This window comes from Paramisgurnus dabryanus, chromosome 21, assembly GCF_030506205.2.
Source record: "Paramisgurnus dabryanus chromosome 21, PD_genome_1.1, whole genome shotgun sequence".
Taxonomy (NCBI): Eukaryota; Metazoa; Chordata; class Actinopteri; order Cypriniformes; family Cobitidae; genus Paramisgurnus; species Paramisgurnus dabryanus.
Window position 1 is genome coordinate 16016437 of NC_133357.1, and position 27454 is coordinate 16043890.

General features: G+C 36.4%; 1 protein-coding gene and 1 long non-coding RNA gene across 4 annotated transcripts; one reads left to right on the plus strand and one right to left on the minus strand.

The window, feature by feature from the left end:
- Nucleotides 1-4643: 4643 nt before the first annotated feature.
- slc2a1a (solute carrier family 2 member 1a) lies at nucleotides 4644-21927 on the minus strand. Of its 3 annotated transcripts, XM_065285884.1 has the most exons (11): nucleotides 15742-15992; nucleotides 14302-14371; nucleotides 12942-13037; nucleotides 10670-10830; nucleotides 10333-10573; nucleotides 9561-9723; nucleotides 7480-7667; nucleotides 7279-7383; nucleotides 7075-7176; nucleotides 6779-6982; nucleotides 4644-6698 (listed from the first exon to the last, which is right to left on the minus strand). In XM_065285884.1, the coding sequence occupies exons 3-11, from the start codon at nucleotides 13014-13016 to the stop codon at nucleotides 6510-6512; spliced, it is 1428 nt and encodes a 475-aa protein (XP_065141956.1). In that variant the 5' UTR covers nucleotides 13017-13037; nucleotides 14302-14371; nucleotides 15742-15992; the 3' UTR covers nucleotides 4644-6509. The 3 variants fall into 3 exon arrangements, with proteins under 3 accessions (XP_065141956.1, XP_065141954.1, XP_065141955.1); XM_065285882.1 differs by lacking the exons at nucleotides 14302-14371; nucleotides 15742-15992 and adding an exon at nucleotides 21812-21927; XM_065285883.1 differs by lacking the exon at nucleotides 14302-14371.
- Nucleotides 19068-20260, plus strand: LOC135776063 (uncharacterized). The gene is made up of 3 exons (XR_010544025.2): nucleotides 19068-19198; nucleotides 19651-19757; nucleotides 20163-20260. It is a non-coding gene; the product is annotated as an uncharacterized lncRNA (long non-coding RNA).
- Nucleotides 21928-27454: the final 5527 nt, after the last annotated feature.

The following is a 27454-nucleotide window of genomic DNA, read 5'->3' on the forward strand; positions in this document are numbered from 1 at the left end:
ATTTTGTGTGCTCACCTACAGTACATGAGTAAATCACCCAATCCCAACAAAATGACCTGTATATAACAACACATTATACTGTATGAATTCATAATTGATTTTGGTTGTTTGCTGCTTTTATGAACTGATAAATCAATAAATTATCCTCTGTGGCTCCTTCTGTTGCAGTATGTAAATGCAATATACCACATTACATGCTGCGAATGGTGAATGTGATATCCTCATTGAAGCACAGGTTTAATACCTCTACTATTTTAATCAAGACTTGTTCATGAATTTTCTTATGTCAAGCAAGTTATGCATTTCATCCCTATTTATGATCATAAAATGTATCATTAATGCAGATGTGTCATGCATATATTTTTCGGCAAGTCTGACTCACTGAGAGCTGCAGGCAATAAAAACAAATGTAGGAATGTGACAATCAAAAGGCACTTTTTTTGCAAGGATATGCAAGTTCACATCAGGACCTAATATATATATTTTGTATTAATAAATTAAGCAAACAGGATTTTTTGTAATAGCATTTAAAATCCCCTTGACCTCAAACCAAAGAGGATTTAAATGTGCACGAGTCTTCTTCACTGAATCAATATAACAGTTGCGTTCCACCCTCTTGTGCGCACACACAACCGCAAGCAGAGCATTTGTACAATAAAAATTATTGATTCCTTCATGTGTTTATCTCAGTTCTAATCCCTTCACATCAGTTATGAATCTGAGTCCAGAGCACACATCAAAGACGACCCCTCAGGAGCGCCTTTAAACCAGCAACAAAAACAAACCAAACCTTCACACACAAGTCTTCCCTCAATTCCTACTGTACAGCCGAGTTCATCAGCATTTAAAAAGAGAAAGTTAATCACACACCTCTCATCCCCTGAACTGTTCTTATACATAGTCATTATGTCTGTCGTAATGAAATTCAGAGCTTCCTTTCTCCCTACAGCTACAGAAAAGTGGAGGAGTACCAATACATGGCATCAAAGCTATTTGGCATGTTGCAGGGACTGAAAAACACAATACAAATTACTCTCATAATTGTTGCCATCCAGAAAGCTGAAAAGTCACCTTTATTTTTAGCCGTACCATATAATTATTGGGAAATAATAGATGGCCATGGGTGTCGAGAGGGCTTGTTCTTTTCCTAAACAAGTGCAAATGTGCTTAAGCATCTAATCTGACTTTATTCGGTTCCTGAGGTAAGAAAATAAACAAAGTGGGTTTTTTTCTTATTGCTGGATTTCCTGAGCGTTTCTTCTCTCAGCATCATTCATCTTTCAACATCATCATTCATTAACCCTCCCTGGGAGAAAGCAGTCCAAGACAAACTGGCCTATTTTAATGTATATTTGATGGCAAAGGCACTCTCAGTATGAATTGTTGATGCTAGAAAAGAGAAATGAAATTTCATTTAAACCAAAACTATAGTGCTTACATGTACATCAGTTAACTAAATAGGTATAAAAATAAATTTCTTTGTATTTCTATTCTTTTCTTTATAATTATATATATTTTTTTTAATATACTGTATTTGTTTTTCAGTGCTATTATGGAGCTAACTTAAATAAGATTTCTATCATTCAGTGATGTTTCAGTTATTAAAGCACATCTGGAGTTTTGCCCGGAGTCCTGCAATATTTAAAGCACCAGCATAGATATTTTGTTACGGGGTAAAAAGAGAAAAAAGTCACGCAGTGGATGACATGAACAGCTGGAGAGACAATGATTACATAAACAAGGCAAATGAGCATGAATCCCTCAAGCTGGAATTCAGTTACAGGATTCGGGGAGGACACACTGTTCTTTCTCAAATTCATAAATATTAAAAACAGCATAAAATATTGAAATGCACAACCGCATGTGCACATACACGCACAAATGTATCTCTCTAATATCTGAATTTAGAAAAAATGCATGAAAAGACACCAGGTCAAGAGGAAGCAAACTCAAATGATCTGAGAAAATGCAACCAGCTTGTTCACATGCAAATATATCTCTCAGTGAAATCAATGTTGACGCCTGCAATCATAAGTCATTTCTTATCAAATGTATCAAAAGACAGATTATCAATACAATTACATCAGTTTTATAGTTTCACATATCACACAATTCCAACAACTGCCAAATACATTTTTTAGAAATAAATATATTAATCTTCTGAGCCAACGTTGACAAAATTTAGCACTGGGCATGACTCAATCTGAAGTGCTTATGCTTGCGGTAAACAACTTATCAGTAAAAGGTAAAGGTAGTATTTATGTACTTTACACCAATTAGTATCTTAAAGTTTTATTATGAAATTTTAATTTAAATGGCAAAATATGAACATTTGTGACCCTTCCTGTAAAGTTCAGGCGAAAGTCTTATAATCTAATTTTGAGATAACAAGCATCAAAGTTTAATGGCACTCATTGATTTTATTAATTTCAATCTTTGACATGACCATACTCAGTCAATAGTAAAGATATCAAGGTTATATTTTCACACAATGTTCTTTACATTATGAAGAAGGATCGTATGTAATAAATCACAAAAATTACATTAGCTGCATTGTCAGAAAAAAATTGTCCTACACTTTCACTACAACAGTACCTTTTAAAATTGTCCTAATATGTATCATTTAGGTAAAGATATACATTTAGTACCAGTAGGGTACTATAATGTGCACTCTTTAGGTAGGGGAGAACGCGTATGATTGTAACACTTTTTGCTTCAGCACCTAAAACTTCTTTAGCTACACATCTGAAAACTTTTAGGCAAAGTACATTCGTCTACTACAAATGGCAACAATTTACATTTCTCCAACTATATCATGCACGTTTTGAGAGGATGACAAATACAAGGTGGTCCTTTGTTACAACCTACTACTGGGGTAGGTTGTAACACATAATGGGGTGAGTTGTAACAGGTAGACAAAATGCACAAAAACTAGGGGTGCCACAACAGTTTTTTTTTAAATGAAGAGCTGCAACAATAAAATATGTGTGAATATGGGGAGTGTATGTGCATATTGTGCATGAATCGTCTTGAATTTCTAAATAGTTCCATGCAGACGACACAGAAATCTTCCTCTTCTGAAAAGGAGTCATCAGCCTTCACCCTTTTCCCGGCAGTTTTTTTACCTTTTTGTTTTGGCTTTTCACACAATGTTAAATCACAAAAATGTTTTTATTTGTATGTAAGGAGATGGTTTCCAAACACGTGTTACATCCTACGCCATCACTGTCATTCATTTTTACAAAACAAACATAAAGTGATACATATATAAAAAAATGTCTTCGTAAAATGATTCAAATGCAATTCATCTGTTCTTTTGGGCTATGTGAGTCATAGTACAGATCCAATAGGAAGCACAAAGGGTAAAAAGATCAGGCCCTCATTAAAACTAGGACAGTAGCCGTACTTCCAACTGAGAAGACATGAATTTAATTAACAGACTGTGAGAAGTCACATCTCTCTTTTCATCTGAATTCATTATATATACAAAATGTTGTGTGGCCTAGTCTTTGTCAGAACATTGCCTTACTTTTAGAGAGGTTTTTCATTTTCAAAATGATTGAGAAACATGAAAAATGTATGTGTTTGGAGTTTGCATATGACTCAGAATTGTAATGAAGGAGAGCCCGTAGATGAACAAGAGAGAGAGAGAGAGAGAGAGAGAGAGAGAGAGAGAGAGAGAGAGAGAGAGAGAGAGAGAGAGAGAGATTAATAATCTCTTCATGAGACCATCTCTGCATGACTGGACATGCAAACTAATGCATTTTTCAGTTTTTTTTTAATTTTATTTTGAAAGTCACTTCAGGATATGCACATTACATGTCAGCAATTCGACTGCAGTGTTTGCATTTTATGATGAATCCACAGTTTTTTTTTTTTTGTTTTATATTTAAAACAGATTACAAGGAATGAAAAGCACTACATGTGTTATACATTCTCTGTCACTGAACTCATACATACAGTTTTTGGTTTTTACAGTAGCATGTAAATGTTGTCATGCATGTAAAAATGACACTGGAGAGCTGCAGGATTTGACAGATATCCCATCAACACCTGTGAAAACACATCATTCCCTCTATCAGTATGACTAAATCACACCAGATGATGACAGTCCTTATAGTTCGGGCTCTGTCCATTACGTTCAGAGGATTTTGCTGATAATCAATAGACCGGCCATAATGACACTGTGTCTAAATTCATGTATGGTTTTCATCCATCGATAAAGAACTAAAAAATGATGACCTCATATATTGAAATGCTTGGATATAATGTGATATTTTACCTTTTACACAATTACATTACATTTACTTGTCGCATGTCTTTGGATAATAGAGCTTACAAAAGTGAAGAATAAGAGCAAAGGTGTAGAAAATGTTGTTTTTGTCATCACAAGGTAATTGCTTAGCATCAGATGACACAACATCCTGTATTATATGACAGTTTTATAATGTAACTACTGCAGAGAGAAATACTGCCATCTTGTGGTGTTGGGAATAATTCTTTATTTAGTTATTCAATGTTAAAACAACTTTATGTAAACGTCTAAGTGTTTATCTGGATTGAAGCTAATTAAAAATTAATTATTGAATTTTTGTCCAACTATAAATTGAAAATTTTGAAAAAATATAACTCTCACAGTAATGTCATGTCTTGGTTGGCACATTTTTTTGTACTTCTAATGCATTTTTTGTGACACAGTGTACAAAACCATATGTCAACTTTAATGATGTTGAATACTAAGTACATTTGAAATAATACTTGAGCAAAACTGAACTTATTTACAGTTCTGCTCTACAAAAACGTCTCTACACAAAAAATACATATTTTTACATATGAAATGGTCAACTCTACTGGAAGCTTGTTTTATTTATAATGCCTAGTACTATGTGAAATAAATAGACAAGAATAGGTGAACAAGTATTGCACTTATTGACAATATACTAAATTCTCATAATCACACAAACATCATCAACAATATGCACAAAATCAAACCAATTATGCATATGTAATAACCATCTTACCATATTACATGCATATCATACCATAGTAATATTAGTTACAGTAGAAAGATGTTTATATATTATTTTAGTTAGTTAATTTGTTTAAGTTTAAAATAAGATCCAATTTAAACAAGACATTATGCCTCAATAAGTATTAGACACGCAGACATAATGTTCTGTTAGTTAATCTTGACATAATCCTTGGTAAATCACAGTTCAAGTATAAATGAACACATATCTGACAACATAAAAATGTCTCCAATATTAATTTCTGACCCTATCATGCACTCTATAAAAATTATGGGTTGCGATCTAAAAATATTGTTTATCAACTTACGGGATAAATAAACCTAAAAAAAAATGTCCATATGTTACCCAACCATGGGCTAAAGACAACCCGGCATTTTTAGAGCGTGGGTTAACTGGCCAATAGAAAATATTTCTTAAAATTGCAAGTGCAAAAAGAAAGCCTGTATCCTAAGATGAATTGAGCAATTGAATGCTGAATCATTCAAATGATTTTGTAGTACACAAATATATCAATTCCTTCCATATGCCAATGTATAACATGCCGAAAAGAACACACTATATAGTCATTATTATTATTATTATTAGATTGTTCAGCATTTCAGAATGATAAAAACAAAATTAATAAACAGTGACTATAGGACACGCTGTAAGCAATAAATGGGAAGTTCCTGTGCTACTCTGTGTTTGCCCTGTTCTTGAATATCTTTACTAAAATACTGCCTCTAGAGTACACTGTTAAAAAGTTGCTTCAAATTAAAAAAGTAAGTTACCTGGTTGCCTTAAAAATATTAGTTGACAACAATCTTATATTTTTAAGTTGAATGAACTCAAAATATTAGGCGACCCAGGTAAATGACTTTTTTAAATTGAACCAACAAATCTGTTTTTACAGTGCATCATATTACACTGTATACTGGACACTGTTAAATTATTTTATTATGTTGACTGCTGAATTTTTAATAACTCTCTCTCTCTCTCTCTCTCTCTCTCTCTCTCTCTCTCTCTCTCTCTCTCTCTCTCGCTCTCTCTCTCGCTCTCTCTCTCGCTCTCGCTCTCTCTCTCTCTCTTTCTTTCTCCTCTATAAAAAGTTAAGAGTGCAATCATATGGATACTACATTAAAGGTGCAGTGTGTAGATTTTTAGCGGCATCTAGCGCTGAGCTTGTGAATTGCAACCATTAGCTCAGTCCACCACTCACCCCTCCCTTCTGAAGCACATATAGAAGCTACAATAGCCGCCACAGAAAGGTATGGCTGCAAGGTATTTTTACACCACTGAAAATATAGTTATGTATATCATATTGCATTTCTGTCAAGAGACCCTCCTAAAATGTACACATTGCACCTTAAAATCTCCTGCATTCATAGTAGGAGTAATATGACAGCATGCCACTGTGAACATACCCACTGTTTGATACTCAAGGACTGTCACTTGGTTAGTGATAGCATTAATGTGTAATTTATTGTTATAAAGTAGAGCTCAAAGTTGGGAGTCTGCCCCGAGTGCGTTCAGATCATCTCGATTATATTTATCTGCCCCATGGCGGAAGCTTGCGGAGATCTCATCAAACGTCCGGCCCTTTGTCTCCGGGACCTTAAAGTAGGTGAAGACGAAGAAGATCAGCAGCAGAACGGTGAAGATGATGAAAACATACGGGCCTGTCAGTTGCTGTCGAGGGAAGAATGAATATGTGAGCGTTCTGTAAAAAATAGTAAAAAGTAAACAAATATAATCTTGTATATCCATACCTCAACATACTGGAAGCACATTCCCACCAAGAAGTTGGCACACCAGTTTGAGAATCCAGCTACGGCGATGGCAGAAGGCCGTGGGCCTTGACTAAAGAGTTCTGCCACAATAAACCACGGGATAGGGCCTGGACCGATCTCGAAGAATGCCACGAAACTAAAGATGGCTACAATGCTGACGTATGACATCCATTGAACTTGTTTCTATGAAGAAAGGCAGTGTTAAATAATAATGAATATACACATTATAGTATATACTCAAAGGGATAATAATAACAGTACAGTGCAGTACATACTATCAGTGCCATAGCAATAGTCATTAAAACAGAAGACACAGCCATTCCCATCAATCCAATGAGATGAAGTGATCTCCTACCAGCCCGCTCCACTATGAAGAGCTACATAACAAAGGGACACAAGCATTATCAACCTTTAAACTAACCAAAACTCATTTAAAGCTACTGTAGATGCAAGGACAAATACTGTAGGCTTTCACTCACAGACACAACTGTGAATGCTGTGTTCACAACTCCAGCACCAATGGTGGCATAGACAGGCTCAGACACTCCTGCATCCTCAAATATACCAGTAGAGTAATAAAAAACCTGAAAAAGACATGGCATTCAACCGCTTAGCATTTAATTCTTTATCTAACTTGATGGAAGGATGTATAAACAGATACTAGATAAAAAGAAACTCACAGCATTGATTCCCGAGAACTGTTGGGAGAGTTGTAGCATGATGGCAATGAAGATGGGCTGACGGTAAAGAGACGATCGGAAGAGCTCGGGGATGGTGACCTTCTTTTCCCGCATCATCTGCCTGCCCTCCTCCCTCATCTCATCCAAGTCTTCACCCACATCTTCAGTTCCACGTAGCTTCTTCAGCGCTATGGAGCCGATCAGAGACAGTCAGGCTGAAAGTTCATGTATATGAGCATTTTTTTATCAGGCTCTTATGTTTTGGTTCAGCCTATTTTCACAAATGTCACTTTAGTAATTTACTTTCTATCATCGCAAGTACATGCAAAAAATCCATTCACTTTTCACAGTTCTTTCCGAATAAAATGCTCATAAATCTAATATATTCAGTACACCTAATTTAACCGGGTAAAAACTCGATTATGCAATTCTTCTTTCGTGCACTTAGAGGACTTTGCTTTATGTGCGTCTTCGCATTTAAACTGTTAAGCGTCGCCATCCTAAATACAGGACACCCAAGTTTACTTCAATATTGTTGATGTAAATTGTAATGTATCACTACAAAGTACAAACTATTTATCATTGGAAAGGTCTAATGCTGCGTTCACACCAGGCGTGGTAGAGGCGTGAAGAGCGAGTGATTTAAATGTAATGACGCGTTAATGCGCATCTGGAGGTCTAGCGGCGCGAATGAGGCGTTTAGCGCAGCGTGGTAGATGTGATTCCGCCTCATTCTCGCTTCTAGTGCGAATAGAGCGTTGTCACGGGAAACACGCAAGTTGAAAAATTTGAACTTGAAAGCGAGCGGAGTCGCAGAAGCCCCTCCCATGATGCAAATTTGCTCGTGAATGTCTCGATAACTAGAATTTCACTCGCGGCTTTCACGTGTGAATGAAGCGAGTAAACTCAAAATGTTCAAGCGGCAAACAAGACGTGGTAGACGAATTTGATGCCTTTAACGCGGATGGTGTGAACCCACAGTAAAGGCCGATTTATAGTCGTGCATAGGTCCTACGGCGTAGCTACGGCTATCCGTAGCCTGTGCGTAGCTCTGCGTAGCCTGACGTGCACCCTCCCGTCAGGTAAAAAAAACTGTGTCATAGGCATTTCCGTTTGTGACGGTGAAAACAAAGATGAGCCAAGTTGAGGAGTGATTTAACTCAAACTGCATCAAAAGTCGTTGTTTATTTACTTCCATCATTGCTGGTCTCCTCAAATTATACACAACAAGTTGCTGTTTCTTCCTCGTTTGTGGGCTAACTTGCTAAGTTTCTTCTTCTTTGACGTTCGGGCTGCTACTGTGGTTACACGCGTGGTTACTGCCCACCAGCGGTCTGCGCGTGTTTGCACGTCGAAGCGGATGAGGACGCAAAAGTATAAACGAAAACCGACACGGAACCTATGCCATCGCGGCCACGCCGTAGGACCTACGCACGACTACAACAAGCCCTTAAGAGGGTAGATTTCACTCAATAGGGTAAAGTGACACCAGCCACATTTGAGGCATCAAATTCGCGTCTAGTTTGCCGCTTGAACATTTTGAGTTTACTCGCTTCATTCACGTGTGAAAGACGCGCGTGAAATTCTATTTTATGAGACATTTACACGTCATGGGAGGGATTCTGCAACTCGCTTTCTGTAATCATGTCACAACTAGAGCAAGCTCCTGATTGGTTAGCACGGGCATTTTTTCCGCCAAAGTAAAAATTGTTCAACTCGAGCGTTTCCGCAGCAACGCTCAATTTGCACCATTCACGCGAACTAGACGTGCAACCTCCAGACACGCGTCAATGCATTTTTACATTGACTCAACATTGAAATCACTCACGTTTGATGCCTCTACCGTGGCTGGTCTGAACGCAGCATAAGGTGTTAAAGGATTCTGCCAACAAAGTAGTATTTCTGAATGGCCTGAGACCAAAATTAAGCAGATTTAAAGCAAAATTATTTTATGAACGTATAATAAGTGAAGAGAGCATTTGTCAATATCATTATCAAAATTTTGGTTGAAGATAGGGTTTAGTGGCTTTTGTATCTGAGCTCTATATAGTGGCTTGCCATAAAAAACTTTGGTAACTCACCACTCTTGGCTTTGGCCTCCTCGTTCTGGTTGATAAGTAGGTAACGTGGGCTCTCAGGGCAGAAAGGTAACAGGGCACACTGCAGGAGGGCTGGGATAAAAGTGAAGCCCAGCAGAAAGGGCCACATTGTAGAGTTCCCCATGATTTCTTTAATGCCAAAGATCTACAGAACAAAGTGAACGATTTGATGAAACAAAAACAGAACAAAGATCAATGACAAAGTCCTAATAATTGTTAAAGGGACACTCCACTTTTTTTGAAAAGAAGCTCATAAACATTTTATTTTTACCGTTTTGGAATCCATTCAGCCGATCTCCAGGTCTGGCGGTATTACTTTTTAGCATAGCTTAGCATAATCCATTGAATCTGATTAGACCATTAGCATCACACTCAAAAATAACCAAAGAGTTTCGATATTTTTCCTATTTAAAACTTGACTCTTTCTTCTGTAGTTACATCGTGTTACTAAGACTGACGGAAAATTTAAATTAGCAATTTTCTGGGCAGATATGGCTAGGAAAAACTCTCATTCTGGTGTAATAATCAAGGACTTTTCTGCTGTAACATTGCTCCAGCAGATGCAATGATATTACGCGGCGCCCAGAAATAGTCCTCTTGGTAACTTTCAATAGCAGGAGACTATTTTCGGGACACTGCGTAATATCACTGGGCCTGCTGCTACTCTAGGGGAGCTGGAAAATGAGCCTATTTTCAAAAAAAAAAAGGAGTGTCCCTTCAAATATGTTTTATACGACATAAAACATAATTTCACCTGCGCCATGAGGATGCCAATAACAATGCCCAGCTGGTGAAGAGTTCCCAGCGCCCCCCGTAATGAAGTTGGGGAAATTTCTCCCACATACATTGGTACAAAGCCTGTGGACAGGCCAGAGTACAGACCCACAATGAAGCGTCCGATTATGAGCATCTCCCAAGATTCGGCCAGTTTGGAGAAGCCCATAAAAGCAGCGGCTATGAAGGCCAGGACATTTACAATGAGCATTGAGTTCCTCCTGTTTACAGATCAAAAATGGATTGAAAGATTAAGGACACGTGACATCAGCATACAAGTGTTGTTTAGTTGTTGTGGTCAAATTAAGTGACATTACCTGCCGAATCGGTTTACAAACAGACCGACTGAGAAGGAGCCGAAGATGCCGCCTACAGAGAAGATAGCCACTGATACAGACCACAGTGTTGTTAGTGTGCCTGGCGGTATGAACTCTGAATATCTCTTATTCCACGTTTCATTTAAGAAGTTCTCAATGATCTATGAAAGAAAACAAAATACACGACATAGCACATGACATAAGACTCATTGGGGAAGCATAAAAGAAACTCTAAGGGAGATGAGGGCTATGAACAGAGTGATTTTCTCCAGCAGGGAGATTTCCATACTGGATACATGTATGGTAACTTAATGTAAATTGTCAAATATAAACTTATTTTTGTCACTTAACAGTTTTTGATTTTAAGGTGCAATGTGGTTTTTTTGTGGCGTCTAGCGGTGAGATTGCGAATTGCAACCAACAGCTTAGTCCACAGCTTACCCCTCAATTTCGAAACGCATACGATATGCGCCACAAGACAAATATGTCATGGACTGAGACAATGTATCCGAACAGTTTGTTTTGTTTTGGGCTATGTAGAAACATGACTTCCATGTAAGGAGACCCGAGGTGTATGTAGATAAAAAATTCTCATTCTAAGGTAATAAAAACAATACAGTTCATTATGCAAGGTGCCTAAAACTACACCACTGATAATATAGTTATGTTAATTAATGTTAGTTAGCTAATAAAAAGCTAGTTACTTTAAAAAGTCACACATTGCACCTTTAAATAAATAGAGCATCAGTAACTTTCGAGCTCTTGCACAGATCAATATGAAGTGTACTCATAAACTTTCACTTGTCATTCCCACAAAGGTGCTCACTATAATCTTAAAATGCACTTTACGGCATTACTGTCCTAGATAACTGCTTGACCTTTTTATCCTATTACACCTATACAACTTAAGCAGCTTGATTTACACTCTGTTTATAGAATTACCTCAAGAAACATATGTGAGAGATTAACCCAAAACCAAATTTTAGGTGATTAATGTAGTGATTGTTGTTTACTATATGTTGTTTACTACATTTAATGCAACATGATTCGCCTGTCTATATAATCTTGGACAGTTTAATGGTTAACGAACTTCCGAGAGAATGAACCTGATTGTTGCATACCTTTTTAATGTAACATGAAAAGTGCTACAGCACATAAATAAAACTGGCTTGATGTTTATGCATTATTTCTCATAAAAATATTTAAACAGTGACAAACAATGCCTTTGTAAAAGATAAAACTATAACATATTTTTTGACCTTACTCAGTCTATGTTTTATGTAAAAAACAGTAAATCACAGAAAAATATGACTTTAGCTGGGTTTTTTACAGGAGTGTTACATATGTTCAGTTACTGCATTTCCATTTGATCACAAAATGTACTTTTCACAACTATTGTTCTGTTTTGACTGCAAAATTGTACTAATGTTTGGAAGAAAATCATTGACGGCTTAAAAGGAGACACAGAATCGGCACAGAAAATATAAACCCAATTATCTAAAATGATAAACTTTAAAATATAAAACAAATATATTTTTTTTCCTAAATAGTGACCTTATTTAAATTAAAGCAGGTGAAATAAAACAAAACAAATGCTTTTATTAAGTCCCAGTTTCTCATTGTTAAATTCTTAATGCCCATAACAGTAGCTTGATACAGTAAGTGTGGATTTTATTTGGCTCTTCTCAGAGGTATATTTTGTGCCCTTTAATGGTATGGAAAATGGCATCATACTTATCTTCACAAGAGTTTCTAACAATAAGTGCCTATAGTTAGAGAGCCCTTCACATTTGAATCAGCACTCCGTATCTTAACAGGCTATACCAGGAGGAGGATTTGTACTGCATGTTGACAGCAACGGTAATCCAATATTAGCTGTATTACATAATCAACATATTTACATTAACATAACTATAAAAATGAACTAAAAAAGTGCTCTGTTAATATAAATAAATAAATGAAGGGCGTGAGTTTTATGACTTGACATTTTTAAAAATCCATTAATTTATCAAATTCTGTGTTATTAAACCTGAGAAGAACAGGGCTAACCAACAGCAATACATTGTATCATTTAATGTTTTGTTAAACCTAAATTCTAAGTTTGAGATTGTCTTATGTCATGAATTTTATTGGGGGCACAAAGGGAAACACCTACAGTACACAAGCTGGGGGCGGGGGTGCATGCTGAAAAGTTTGAGCACCACTGCAATATGCTAATTTGCAACAGCTCATGTGTCAGGTGTGTAGTATACAGTAAGTTGTAAGAGTTTACCTTCTGAGGTGCATTGATGACTCCTGTGTTGTATCCAAACTGCAGTGATCCAATTACAGCTGTACCAACAGCCATCAACAACGGGGCCGTTATTTGCTGTAAGAGTACAGGAACAACAGTTGAGATAAATCTTTAGTCAATTTCACACCAATGTAGAAATACTTTGATGATGAATGACTCTATGAATTCATGTTATATAAAAACTCACTAACAGACTTTTTTTTACTAACAGCACAACTTTTCTAGATCAGATTAAACACAGGATAGCATAAAGGTTTGCAAGTTTTCAGTCGATACAATAATCAAATACAGCAAATGGACAAACTTTAAGAAATCAAATATTTTGCAATGTTGTATAATTAGTTATACAATACAGTATAGTATATGTAAACAATACAGGGATGTTGATCCATTGTGAGATTATCATAATGAAATTTGCTAAACATTTCAAATGCTTAAAAGGAAACCTTGTTGCTTAAAGTTGCCAAATTAATCCCATCAGATTTGGGGGCACCTAAAGCACACACACAAACTACTTCAGGCTCTTACATAACACTCTTAAGAGGCCTTCAAAGACAATGCTGGTGAAGATAAGTTAAGCAGCACGTAGAGTAAGATTAACTGTATTTACACCTGGCATGTGAGCCCTTGTACGTGCTTCTAAGCATTCTTACTTTAAATAAAATATATGTTACTTGATAATAAATAGAGTAATGGTCATATGTGTTTACTTTAAGTCATTTTTACTGTCTTACTGACTTATGAATTAATTTAATTTCCAGTAAAATTACCTTATGAAAACATTGCAAGTCACAACTGATGTATGTAAGAATAAAAAATTGGAATATGTATACATTATTCAGGAAATACAATTTTAAGCCTTTCATATAGTAGATGGTAAAAAAACTGTTATTATTGAGACCTAAGAATGTTACGTCAGTGCTCTTATAATAGTATTTTAATCTGGTGTCCTATCTACTGCAGGGCATCTGTGTATTTGCAGACATTCCCCTCTCCCTGCCAAGCTGCAGAGGCCACAAATTAACAGATGCTATAGGAAATTATTCAGTGGTTTAACTCTGGGCCAATGGCTCCCCCTGTAAACCATGGTCTGTACTGCCCTGCCAAATAGTATCACATTGTTTAATATTAGTATTTACAACTTAAGCCTTTTTAAAATCATGTAACACGGCTTATACAGATTAATACACATAATGAATTATGGCTAATTATAAAGTACTTTATTTATGTGCATTTGACATACCAGATATCTATGGCCTGAAGTAAATATGTAGAAATAAAAAAACATCTCATCAACTCATCTGTTCACAGTAGAGAAAATATTAAAGGTATAGTTCACCCAAAAAAGAAAAGTGTGTCATCATTTTCTCATCCTCATGCTGTTCTAAACCTGTATGATTTTCTGTTTTCTGATGAACACAAAAGAAGATATTTTGATAAATGATGATAGGCACACAGCTGATTGAAACAATTGACTGCCATAGTAGAAAACAATTATCATGGAAGTATTGTGATAAATGATGAAGATGATATTTTGATCAATATTAGTAAGCACACAGTTGAATTCAATTGTATTTGTTTACTGTAGGATTCACTGAGTTGAGTAAAGGAAATATGTTCAGAAAGGGTTTGCATCAGCTCATTTTAGTGGTCTAATAGTTACCTTTTATAATAATAATAATAATAAACAACCTAAAAGTTTATAAAGTACATTTGCATGTACATGTATCAAGCAAATGCAAAAAAAAGCTTAACTGGAGTATAATGCTTATGCCAAGATTGTAAGATCAAACCAAGTAAACACACATGTTCCTTGCATATAATAAGGTATACCTTAAATGCATTTTAAAGATGCATTGGATTATATCATCTGCAAGATTATAAATAAATAATGGACCATTCAGAACTCAAAACAGGTGATCCATAAAAAATGACTTTCATTTGAACAAGGATCTCTCCATGAAGCACTGTATCAATTCTTTCACAAAGCTTTGTGTCCATTCTTCCAGTGACCTTAACTAACCTGCAGCTGTCCAAATCTTTTGTTTAGAGAAGCTGATAGTTTTTTCAGACACTATCTTTCTCTCTTTCAGAAGTCAGAAGCATATCAATTATTTAATTATTGTGCTTTCTACTGAAAATCTATAGGTCACATTTCAATGTTTAATCACATACTGTATGTATATAAGTTATTCGTATTTGTAAACTTATGTGTACTCTTATTGTTGGCTTCTATACAAAATGTTGAACGCTATCTAGTTAATCTTAAAACAATAGTGCTGAGAAGAAAATTGTTAGGCTAGGTTGCTAAATTAGATTTTTTTGTTGCACAATTTTATTAACAATGGGGACGAATCTATACATTTTATATCAGTATATACAGTATGTGTCCCAGGGATCGAACCCATGACCTTTGCGATGCTAACGTAATGCACTAAGGAAAGGAACACAGTTTTCTGGAGTTTTGACAGTCATTGTCAGACAAAATATATTTATCATTTGTTCAGTTTTCAAAGGTAACTGTTTAACAAAAATAAAAATAAACATTTTCATGACATTTTCAACCTTTCCTTGTGATCAGAATGCACGCCTCAATTATCGACATAGTGTACTACATATCACTTAAAATAAAGTGAAACTCAAGATATGTAATATTTATAATATTATTATAAAAGTTTATATAAAGTAAACAACTTAGACATTTATAATTAAATGTGTCTTTTGCTAAACGGTGACGTACAAAGTTAAGAAATTGTTTAAGTAAGCTAAACTGCATTACCTTTTTATTGGAGTCCATGGTGGAGGGTTAAAATAAAAAAAAATAAAAAGGTATGTTTCTTCACTTTTCTGTTTTTTAAAACCGTGGTCCTAAAGTCCGCCTAACATAAAAACATATAAAAAATCGCCTTAAAAACAGAATTCCAAAAAATGTAATATCTACAAAAAACTGCACTGTTCATCTAGATAAAAAGTCTAGATTCCTTCATTGTTGTTATATTGTTGTATCAGCATCAGGTGCACTCATAATACTGCCATCGATAGAGTGAAGCGGTTCATATAAATTCTCTAACGCGGTTTCTGATTGGTCGTTGCCTGGTTACGTCTTACAGTGTGAGGATGTGTACGTAAGCATGTCTGGACCATGCGCAACCATTGGCTGCACGTATTCAATTGAGTGACGTCGTTGTGTTTCGCTTTTAATCTTCGTAATCTGCAAAATCCTCAGTGCGTGATTTATATTTGCACAACATTGCCTCATGCTGAATGCTGATAAAATAATCGTTAGTGTTTATTAGTAAGGGGACGGTAATTAGACTATTTACTTCAACCAGTTTATATTTTCGATTAAAAAAAATTATTGAAAATTAAATAATAAACTATGGAGAAGTTAGTTTATGGTATTTGAGGCAAAAATACGGTAAATAGTTTTATTAATAGTTGCAGAATTTGTTTGAGGTTGTGTTAATTATAACTATAATTGTTATATAGGCTATTTCATAAATGAAAATGCTATATTAAGGTGTAGGACACTCATGTAAAAAAATAATGTCAATCATTCTTAAAAATAAAAAATACATTTATTATGAAAATGCATTTTTTTAAAGTTGGTCATCTGGCAGTACCTTGCTTTGTCATTGTTTCATCTTTTAGACCGTATCCTTAGTCTTTGTTCATCACAGTAGGAAAGAGTCCGGCAGAATTGTATGCAAAAGCAAAATGTTCATTGTCTTCTTTTTACGTAAGCCATTAACTGTTGACATTGGTTCCTCAAGATAAAATAAATTTTCTTTGATAGGCATTGTAAACAATAACAGACAAAAGGATCAAAGAATGGGTGGGTTTGGTGGGTTGTAGGTTGGTATTGTTCAGTAAATCAAAGATATGTCCATGCCATGACTTATTTCCTGCCTTTTTGTAAGCCTATACATAGTGAGGAAAAACACATCTCTAATTCTTGGAGTTTTAAGATACAACTTTTTTTAGTCACCTGGATCCTCTAATGACTATATCCTATCCCCTGAGACAGAAATCACCTGAAACGGGCATTTATGAAGACACATTAATGAATATACTATAGTCCACACATGATAGAGAAGTTGTGAATACTGCCTCCAGTGCACACACACTTATCTTTCTGCTATTTCCAGACTTATCAATGAAAGGCGTTGTGTGCATGACTGGGTTGCCAACACTTCTAACCTGACAGGAGTGGATCTAAGCCTGATAAAATAAAAGGTCAATTATTTTAAGCAAATGCAGAGTGTATCGTGATACAGAGAACAGCTGGTATTAGTCAAATATTAAAAATGAGTTAGTTTGAAACACATAATTCTGTTTGTAAAATGCTATGCATTTGCCAAAATGGGACTTTACATCAGTCATAATGAAAATGTTGGAATGTCTGTCATTTATTTTATACCTCCCATCATTGACAGTATTAATAGTAGCCATAATTTGTTCCTGTAAAGGATGATAATGTTTATGGACATGATACTGTAATCCTCCAGTCAAGTGACCCCTGAGCTTTCTGACCCTGTTGACTGGGTCCACAACACCCAAGTTACCTTTGCATGACTGGAAGTGTAATCCTATCTCAGCTTTGTGAGTTTTAGTTGCAATACTCTTTCAATGCCAATGCACTCATCTGATCACAAGTGCCTTTCATCACTGTAGTCTTGTTTACTGACCGAAAAAAACGGTCCCTAGCTGTCACTGGGGTGGTACCCTTTCAAGAAGTACACCTCTGCACCTAAAGAGTTCATATTAGTACCTCAGAGGTACATAATGGTACCAAAGAGGGCATATTAGTACAGGTACATCCTAAATGTATACTTATCTGTTCCTAAATGGTACTTATTAGTCTGGTATTGCCCCAGTGACAGCTTAGGACTTTCTTTCTGACAGTGTTGATAATTATGTATCACAGTTGCAGGCAAATTCATATACTGTAATAACCTGAAAAAAAGGATTTATAATTGTATATAATTTATAATAATTTCAGGTGTTTCAAATGTTTAAAACTGTTTTGAGGTTAGCCAATACATAAAGTTCAACCAGGGACAGCCAGGTCTGATCAAGCTAGCATCCACCACTTGCTCTTTTGTTTTCATCTCCATTATCCACCCTGCCAGTATTATTTAGACTCATGGCACTGAATGAAAGAGCACCTTCTTGTGGAATAAATGGAAACTTTCACACTAATGACAGAACATTAGGACACAGACTAATAAGAGAGGCCCCTTCCAACTTTAAGGTATTTTCCACTTGAGCAATACCGTACCCTTTCTTTCATGAGGTCCAATTAGAGTTCGGTCCGGTCTAGCCTGTGGAATCTGTGAAACAGATAATGAACCCCTTACAATGCATTCACTTGGAGGCCGCATGAGCACCGAATGCCACTGTGCAATGGGCAGAAATCCACAACTTTGTATATTGGTGGCCTGGAAAAGTGGCACAACTTCGGTTGTACAATAGAAAGTCTAATGAAGTGCTTTTTGTTATGGACTATGGACTGAAGGATTTGGATTAGGGTTCGAACATAAATCCCTTTGAATATGGGATTACAGTAAACTTTCTTTTAGTAGACTCTTAAAAATGTAACGTTTGCGACCATGTGCTGATACATGGTGCTTGGTAAAGGTGAAAGGTCAGGGATTTGCTGGCAGTTGTGACTCAGTGTTACAAGTCAATAAATAATATTTTTCTTGTTTGATTGAAGATGTTTAATGTTTATATGTTTCATGTGCTTCAAATTTTGTATCTAAACTTTAAAAATGCTGGGTTGTTTCAACCCATGCTTTGGTTAAATATGTACAAACCCAAATGTTGGGTTAAATGAACGTAAATGTCAATATTTAACTATAGTTAAAGCAACCCAGCATTTTTTTGAGTGTATAGTATAATATAAAAAACATAAAATAATTGTCAAAAAAAAAACATAATAAAATATTTCACTTCTGTCTTTTTTTCCCTCTGGGTGGGACTGTTTGATAGAGGAAGTACGCAACACAGGAGAAATAATCTGCCCCCATCTATTGTTATAGAGAGCGTCTCTCCATTTAGGCACTGACCTACAGTCTCTTATTTAGAGGAATAATATTTTGTAAAAGAACCCTGCTGAGGAAAGTGAATGGAGAACAAAGGAACAAAAAACTGGACAAATACATGCTAGGACCTCCCGTGAGGCTGGGGAATAACTGGTGGTGACTACAAGACAATGTATGTTCTTCCTTTTGGTAAGCATAAATGTGAAAATCACTGTCATTTACATCATAATAGACTAAACAACTCTTCCTGTGATTAACACAGTCAGAAAAAACAACAAGAAGATAGGATTTCTAACTACAAATATGACTGAACAGACAATAAGGTGTCTGAACATTTTGGCACTGTACAATGCTGCCCTCTAGCGAACTATTTGAGAAGTACTTCATAAGTAATTATGCTTTAAATCTGCTTTAAATGTTTTAATTTGTAAACTCTATGACAACAATGCACGACTAAATATTAAAAATAGAAGTAACCTCCTCAAGCAATGCGTAATGTGAGCTGTGAGTAACTTTGCATTGTTTCACTTGAGCATTAATCACGTGACTGCACTGAGACAAACTTCCATATTATTGGACGTAATAGGATACATTTCCTAAAATATTACACATGATTCCAAATAATAATTTTACATTTTTAGGTTCACCTTAACAGTTAATTTATGGATGTCAACATCTAGCATATGGAGAGTAAGGACATGGACAGCATCACGTGATAGAGATCTGACAATAAGAAAATTCTTAACAGGTTTGATCTCTATCACAATAATCTTATATACATTCACACATTATATACTCGGCTTAAAATTTTTTTACATACAGTAGAAAAATAGTGGATCAAAAAGTTAAGTGTTTTTTTGCAATTGAAGCGTTTCGTTGAAGAGAAATCTCGTTCAACTGCAGTTGGTTTGTTTTGATTTAAACATTCATAACTTAAAAAATACAGCTAAGTAGCACCATAAAAACAAAATAATAACATGATAACATAATAATAAACATGTTTTGACAAAAATGTTAAAAACGGATTTATCTCATTTTGCAACGAAACTCTTCAAGCTATAATTAGTTTTTATTTACATTCTCACCCTTTGATATTTAGATACTCAGCTAATAGGTTAATGATTGTTTATGTTTTACTTGTTTATGCTTACAGTTCATCCAGATTAAGGCGCCAAGGTACTGGTGATCTAAACTGTGTGGTAACAGGATTTACCATAAAGAAAATACTGTGCAATGGAAAGCCAGGATCAGATAGCACATCAACAGCCTTCCTGCCAAATCATGACCACACATACCAAATTCAGGTGACAACTGTGTTGTCTAAAGCTTCACAAAAATACAGCTGTCAAATAGATCACAACATTCTTAAAAAGAGCCACTAATCCTTACATGGGAAGTATTCTTTTATTATAATGAAACAGCATTTAAAAATCATTTATTATAGATTAAGAATTTAAAGAAAATAAATATTTGTAATATATAAAATGTATATTTGTATTTTATAATAATGTTTTAGTGTTATAATAATACAGTTGTTCTCTTTACTTCATAAAGCCTCATCATCAGTTACCTAAATAGACCATCACTGTCATGTTAAATAAAAAATAAAGTATTTATTTCCTTTAAAAAAAGTATCCAAGAACTAGCAAATCAATGCCCATTATGACATTAATATTTCACATCTGTCATATTACACAAAACTCACATGAAAAAGCTGTGGTTAGGTGTGTCGGTAACACTTTATTTTACGGTGTCTTTGTTACACATGTTGCATGTAATTATTATAGTAATAACAGTTAATTATGCATAATTACATGCAACTAACCCTAAACCAAACCCTAATCCTAACCCCAAATCTAGTAAGTACATGTTGTTAATGATTATTACTTAGTACTTAAATGTATAATTACACTGTAACAGTGATACCGTAAAATAAAGTGTGACCGGTGTGTGTCTAATGAATTTATTTCAGTAACTGCAATGTCATTACTCACATGCATTTGAGAGCATGCATAAAATAGTTTGGATCATGTGATTTCAGATCATCTACGATAAAAAAAACCTAAAAATTAACTGATGCCTGACCACTCAGACTACAGCCACAGAACTGACCCATAAATTAACAATCCTGCATGGAAATATTAGAAAATATTATGATTTTATAAGCCAAGAACATCAATTGCAAAGGAAATGACAATTAAATAGCTCTTAACAGGATTAGAGGGTGAGCTACAAAGCACATGGAGTATCATCTAATAATATGATTAAACCTGAAGCACCACTTCCAGACAGATCTGTTCAGTGCACTTACATCAGAAAACCTGTCCGAATGTATAAATCACCTAACAATAGTCTAGAAAGTCTAACCAATAGAGAAATCCAACCACACTATAAAATAAAACTGCTACCTTAAATTATTCAGAATAATTAAATTGTCTGTACAGTTCATTTCGACTCTTTATTTTACATTGTGTCAAGTGATGAGCTGCTGTATAAGCCAAATGGAAATTGCTTCATCAATTATTTTGATGTGTTAAAGAAATGTAAAAACATATTTTTTCATGAATTGTTTTTTAACTTTATTTCTTTTATTACATATTATAATGTAATGGAATACTCATCATTGAAGATACTTAACATAAAACTTTTGGTGCCAATGCAATATATAACTTAAACATAAATATATATGTAATATTTAAACCATTCAACATTACTTCTAAGTAGTTTTGTGTCAAAAATTCTAACATTTAAAATCAAACCAGCTCTGAATCAAAATGCGTTGATGGTGCAAATGAGCCTTACCTGTCTATTGCTATAACTCATCCCCCTAACCAGGCTGGTGGTCTCACCAGGATTAGAAAGGGAAGGTTTATCCTTATATGTGGTACTCATGCTAAGTGAAAATAAGACACAAACAACCACAGAAAAAGGCAGCTGTCTGCTCCTCCTATACAAAGAACAGCTTACACAAGCCACATCCCACACAGTTTCATTCATCACATACATGGAAACACCCCTATTACATGCTTTCCATCACCTGATGCCTCATCCAGCTACTGAGTAAATACTCATAAGATCAGCCTATAATATCAGCCTATCACATTGGAAAGACTCACTAACTGTTCAAACCATTTTCCCTTTAATAGATATTGCTACATACATTTAAAAGATAGGTTCACTTTTTAAAGATCTTTAAAAAAAAACAAAAAAAAAACAAATCAATTGTGTGGAGAAAATTAGAATTGCGCCAAGTTAATTTTTTGGGCCATTTTGCCTTTATTGATAGACAGTAACTGAGAGACGACAGGAACATAGAGGGTGGAGAGAGGGGTATGGGATGGGCAAAGGACCTCGAGCCGGGATTCGGGCTCGGGTGACCGGAAGTGCGTTTGCACCATATGTCTGAGCGCTGGCCACTACACCATCGACTCCGCCAGCATCACATTTTTGGTTGTTTGCACCATAATACTTCATTCTGTGTAACTGGAACCCACATAAACGTGGACAATTACACTGCTTCACGGGAAATATTTGGTATTTATTGTTTCTTCAGCTGGAAGAAATTTAAAATGCAAGCCATTTTTCTTGTTTTGATGAGAGGTGAGAATTTTTGTTAGAGAGTATAGATACACATTTAAGTTTGCGTGTTAGTAGGCTACATTAAGTATGAACAATGCACACAAAGTAGAATAACAAAGTGCACTGCAACAAAAGAACAGAAAGTAAACAGATGAGTTTTTAAACACCTTGTTTATATCTTATTTACTTAAAGTCTCTCCACTGTAAACTTGAGGTTTGACATGGCAAGAAGTCAGGCTGCAAAAACTAAATAGATGTAGACCCCAAACTTCAGACGTAAACAGAGTTACGGAGATGTAGGCCTGTTACTGTATATAAATTATAAATAAAAAAACTGAGAAATAACTTAATAAACAAAACCATGGCTTAAACAATAAGCAAAACCCCTTATTAAATTTAACCATATCAAATAAAAGTATAAAATATTTATAAAATGTTTCATAGATGGTCTCTTGTTATCAGGATCAACAGGTTAGTTTATGCATGCATTCACTTTAGTTTACTGTTTATTGTTGTGTGTTATATAAATAAATCGATTTTATTTGTAAAGCTTGGGTCATTTTGAATTATAGATATTTGTACAGTAAGTAAAGATGCTTCTGAATGTTTAGTAGCAGCAGCAGAGGGCAGCAGTGAGACACTGCCTCATGCTTTCTTTATCTTCATCGGCCTTTTAAAGTCTTTTAACAAAATACAACTCACATGAAAAATACAAGGGTCAATGACGTGATTTTAATTATTTTGTGTCCGTATGTATAAATTAAATGTTAAAGGGTAAAAATTTCAAAATACATTTGCAGATTACTTGCATACATTCTCTTTTTTAGCACCAAGTCGAAAATTTCTGGTTTTATTATGTTGGCTTGAGAAAGCCAACATACTGTTGTTGCACTTAAACTTATTAGTGGTGCTTGCATTTATGCAAAGCATCACTATTACTATTCCTCAGGGATATTATTATATTTTATTCTTACATCTGCACGTTTTTTCGGCACCTAACTCGTCCCGCACGGTTTGTCGTAGACCCATGAAAGAGGGCTCAAATCGACCGGCTTATTGAGGAGAGGTGTGCTATGACTTTTATAAGCGATCGGGTGCAGGATTTCCGAAAGGGGGGCGAAAAACCACCCGAAAAATCCCATTGACTTAACATTGCGCCCAACTTTGACGAGTCATAGCTCCGCTCGAGGATTTTGTAGAAACATGTGGGTTACAACTTTTGAAGAGGGTGGTAGACTCTGTAAGAACATACATCACATTGGGGTGTAACTTGTACCCCTGGGGTGTAAGAGGCGCCCAAAAGTGCCCCAATGAAAAGTCAATGGGGGAAAATCCCATAGACTTAACATTGCAAAAACTTTGACGGGTCATAGGTACGAGCGAGGATTTTGTAAAAACATGTGGGTTACATTATTTGAAGAGGGTGGTAGACTCTGTAAGAACATGGATCACAATGGGGTGTAAGTTGTACCCCTGGGGTGTAAGAGGCACCCGAATGTTCCCATTGACTTATAATGGGGCAGGAAACATGCCCATATAAGGGAATATAAAAGTTCCAGATGGGATATCTTTGCTTTACAATGTCGTAAAGACAAGGGGGTGGGCTCATTTTACTCAGACATCCAATCAGTCTATCAGGATATTCCCAAAGCTTTTAAGCCACGCCCCTAGCAACCATTTTTGAGCACCCTAGCAACATAAAATTCAAACAGTTATATCTCTGCATCAGAACATCATAGAGACACGGGGGTTGGACCGTTTGACTCGTGACTCAGAGTGTAATCATTATGGGATGCCAATTTTTTCCCTAGCAACCAAATACAGTACCCTAGCAACAGAGTAAACAAAGCCTTATATCTCCGCACCAGAACATCGTAGAGACACGGGGGTTGGACCGTTTGACTAGTGACTCAGAGTGTAATCATTATGGGATGCCAATTTTTTCCCTAGCAACCAAATACAGTACCCTAGCAACAGAGTAAACAAAGCCTTATATCTCTGCATCAGAACATCGTAGAGACACGGGGGTTGGACCATTTGACTAGTGACTCAGAGTGTAATCATTATGGGATGCCAATTTTTTCCCTAGCAACCAAATACAGTACCCTAGCAACAGAGTAAACAAAGCCTTATATCTCCGCATCAGAACATCGTAGAGACACGGGGGTTGGACCGTTTGACTCGTGACTCAGAGTGTAATCATTATGAGATGCCATTTTTTTCCCTAGCAACCAAATAGAGTACCCTAGCAACAGAGTAAACAAAGCCTTATATCTCCGCATCAGAACATCGTAGAGACACGGGGGGTGGACCGTTTGACTCGTGACTCGGAGTGTAATCACTATGGGATGCCATTTTTTTCCCTAGCAACCAAATACAGTACCCTAGCAACAGAGTGTTATATCTCCGCACCAGAACATCGTAGAGACACGGGGGTTGGACCGTTTGACTAGTGACTCGGCGTGTAATCATTATGGGATGCCAATTTTTTCCCTAGCAACCAAATACAGTACCCTAGCAACAGAGTAAACAAAGCCTTATATCTCCGCATCAGAACATCGTAGAGACACAGGGGTTGGACCGTTTGACTCGTGACTCGGAGTGTAATCATTATGGGATGCCATTTTTTTCCCTAGCAACCAAATAGAGTACCCTAGCAACAGAGTAAACAAAGCCTTATATCTCCGCATCAGAACATCGTAGAGACACAGGGGTTGGACCGTTTGACTCGTGACTCACAGTGTAATCATTATGGGATGCCAATTTTTTCCCTAGCAACCAAATACAGTACCCTAGCAACAGAGTAAACAAAGCCTTATATCTCCGCATCAGAACATCGTAGAGACACGGGGGTTGGTCCGTTTGACTCGTGACTCGGAGTGTAATCATTATGGGATGCCATTTTTTTCCCTAGCAACCAAATACAGTACCCTAGCAACAGAGTAAACAAAGCCTTATATCTCCGCATCAGAACATCGTAGAGACACGGGGGTTGGACCGTTTGACTCGTGACTCGGAGTGTAATCATTATGGGATGCCATTTTTTTCCCTAGCAACCAAATAGAGTACCCTAGCAACAGAGTAAACAAAGCCTTATATCTCCGCATCGGAACATCGTAGAGACACAGGGGTTGGACCGTTTGACTCGTGACTCACAGTGTAATCATTATGGGATGCCAATTTTTTCCCTAGCAACCAAATACAGTACCCTAGCAACAGAGTAAACAAAGCCTTATATCTCCGCATCAGAACATCGTAGAGACACGGGGGTTGGTCCGTTTAACTCGTGACTCGGAGTGTAATCATTATGGGATGCCATTTTTTTCCCTAGCAACCAAATACAGTACCCTAGCAACAGAGTAAACAAAGCCTTATATCTCCGCATCAGAACATCGTAGAGACACGGGGGTTGGACCGTTTGACTCGTGGCTCAGAGTGTAATCATTATGGGATGCCATTTTTTCCCTAGCAACCAAATACAGTACCCTAGCAACAGAGTAAACAAAGCCTTATATCTCCGCATCAGAACATCGTACAGACACAGGGGTTGGACCGTTTGACTCGTGACTCGGAGTGTAATCATTATGGGATGCCAATTTTTTCCCTAGCAACCAAATACAGTACCCTAGCAACAGAGTAAACAAAGCCTTATATCTCCGCATCAGAACATCGTAGAGACACGGGGGTTGGACCGTTTGACTCGTGACTCAGAGTGTAATCATTATGGGATCCCAATTTTTTCCCTAGCAACCAAATACAGTACCCTAGCAACAGAGTAAACAAAGCCTTATATCTCCGCATCAGAACATCGTACAGACACGGGGGTTGGACCGTTTGACTCGTGACTCGGGGTGTAATCATTATGGGATGCCAATTTTTTCCCTAGCAACCAAATACAGTACCCTAGCAACAGAGTAAACAAAGCCTTATATCTCCGCATCAGAACATCTTGAAGACACGGGGGTTGGACGGTTTGACTCGTGACTTGGAGTGTAATCAGCAGTGGATGCCAATTTTCTCCATAGCAACCAAATACAGTACCCTAGCAACAGTGTAAACAAAGCCTTATATCTCCGCAGCAGAAAATCGTAGAGACACAGGGGTTGGACCATTTTACCTGTGACTCGGCATGTAATTACTAGTGGATGCCAATTTTTTCCCTAGCAACAGTGTAAACAAAGCCTTATATCTCCGCATCAGAACATCATAGAGACACGGGGGTTGGACCGTTTTACTTTTGGGTTGGAGTATAATCATATATTGTCCCGAGAATTTTGCCACGGCAAGCACCACTCACATTTTCTTCAGGAAATGTACCTATCTAGTTATTATTATTATGTTGGCTTGAGAAAGCCAACATACTGTTGTTGCACTTAAACTTATTATTATTATTAGTGGTGCTTGCATTTATGCAAAGCATCACTATTACTATTCCTCAGGGATATTATTATATTTTATTCTTACATCTGCACGTTTTTTCGGCACCTAACTCGTCCCGCACGGTTTGTCGTAGACCCATGAAAGAGGGCTCAAATCGACCGGCTTATTGAGGAGAGGTGTGCTATGACTTTTATAAGCGATCGGGTGCAGGATTTCCGAAAGGGGGGTGAAAAACCACCCGAAAAATCCCATTGACTTAACATTGCGCCCAACTTTGACGAGTCATAGCTCCGCTCGAGGATTTTGTAGAAACATGTGGGTTACAACTTTTGAAGAGGGTGGTAGACTCTGTAAGAACATACATCACATTGGGGTGTAACTTGTACCCCTGGGGTGTAAGAGGCGCCCAAAAGTGCCCCAATGAAAAGTCAATGGGGGAATATCCCATAGACTTAACATTGCAAAAACTTTGACGGGTCATAGGTA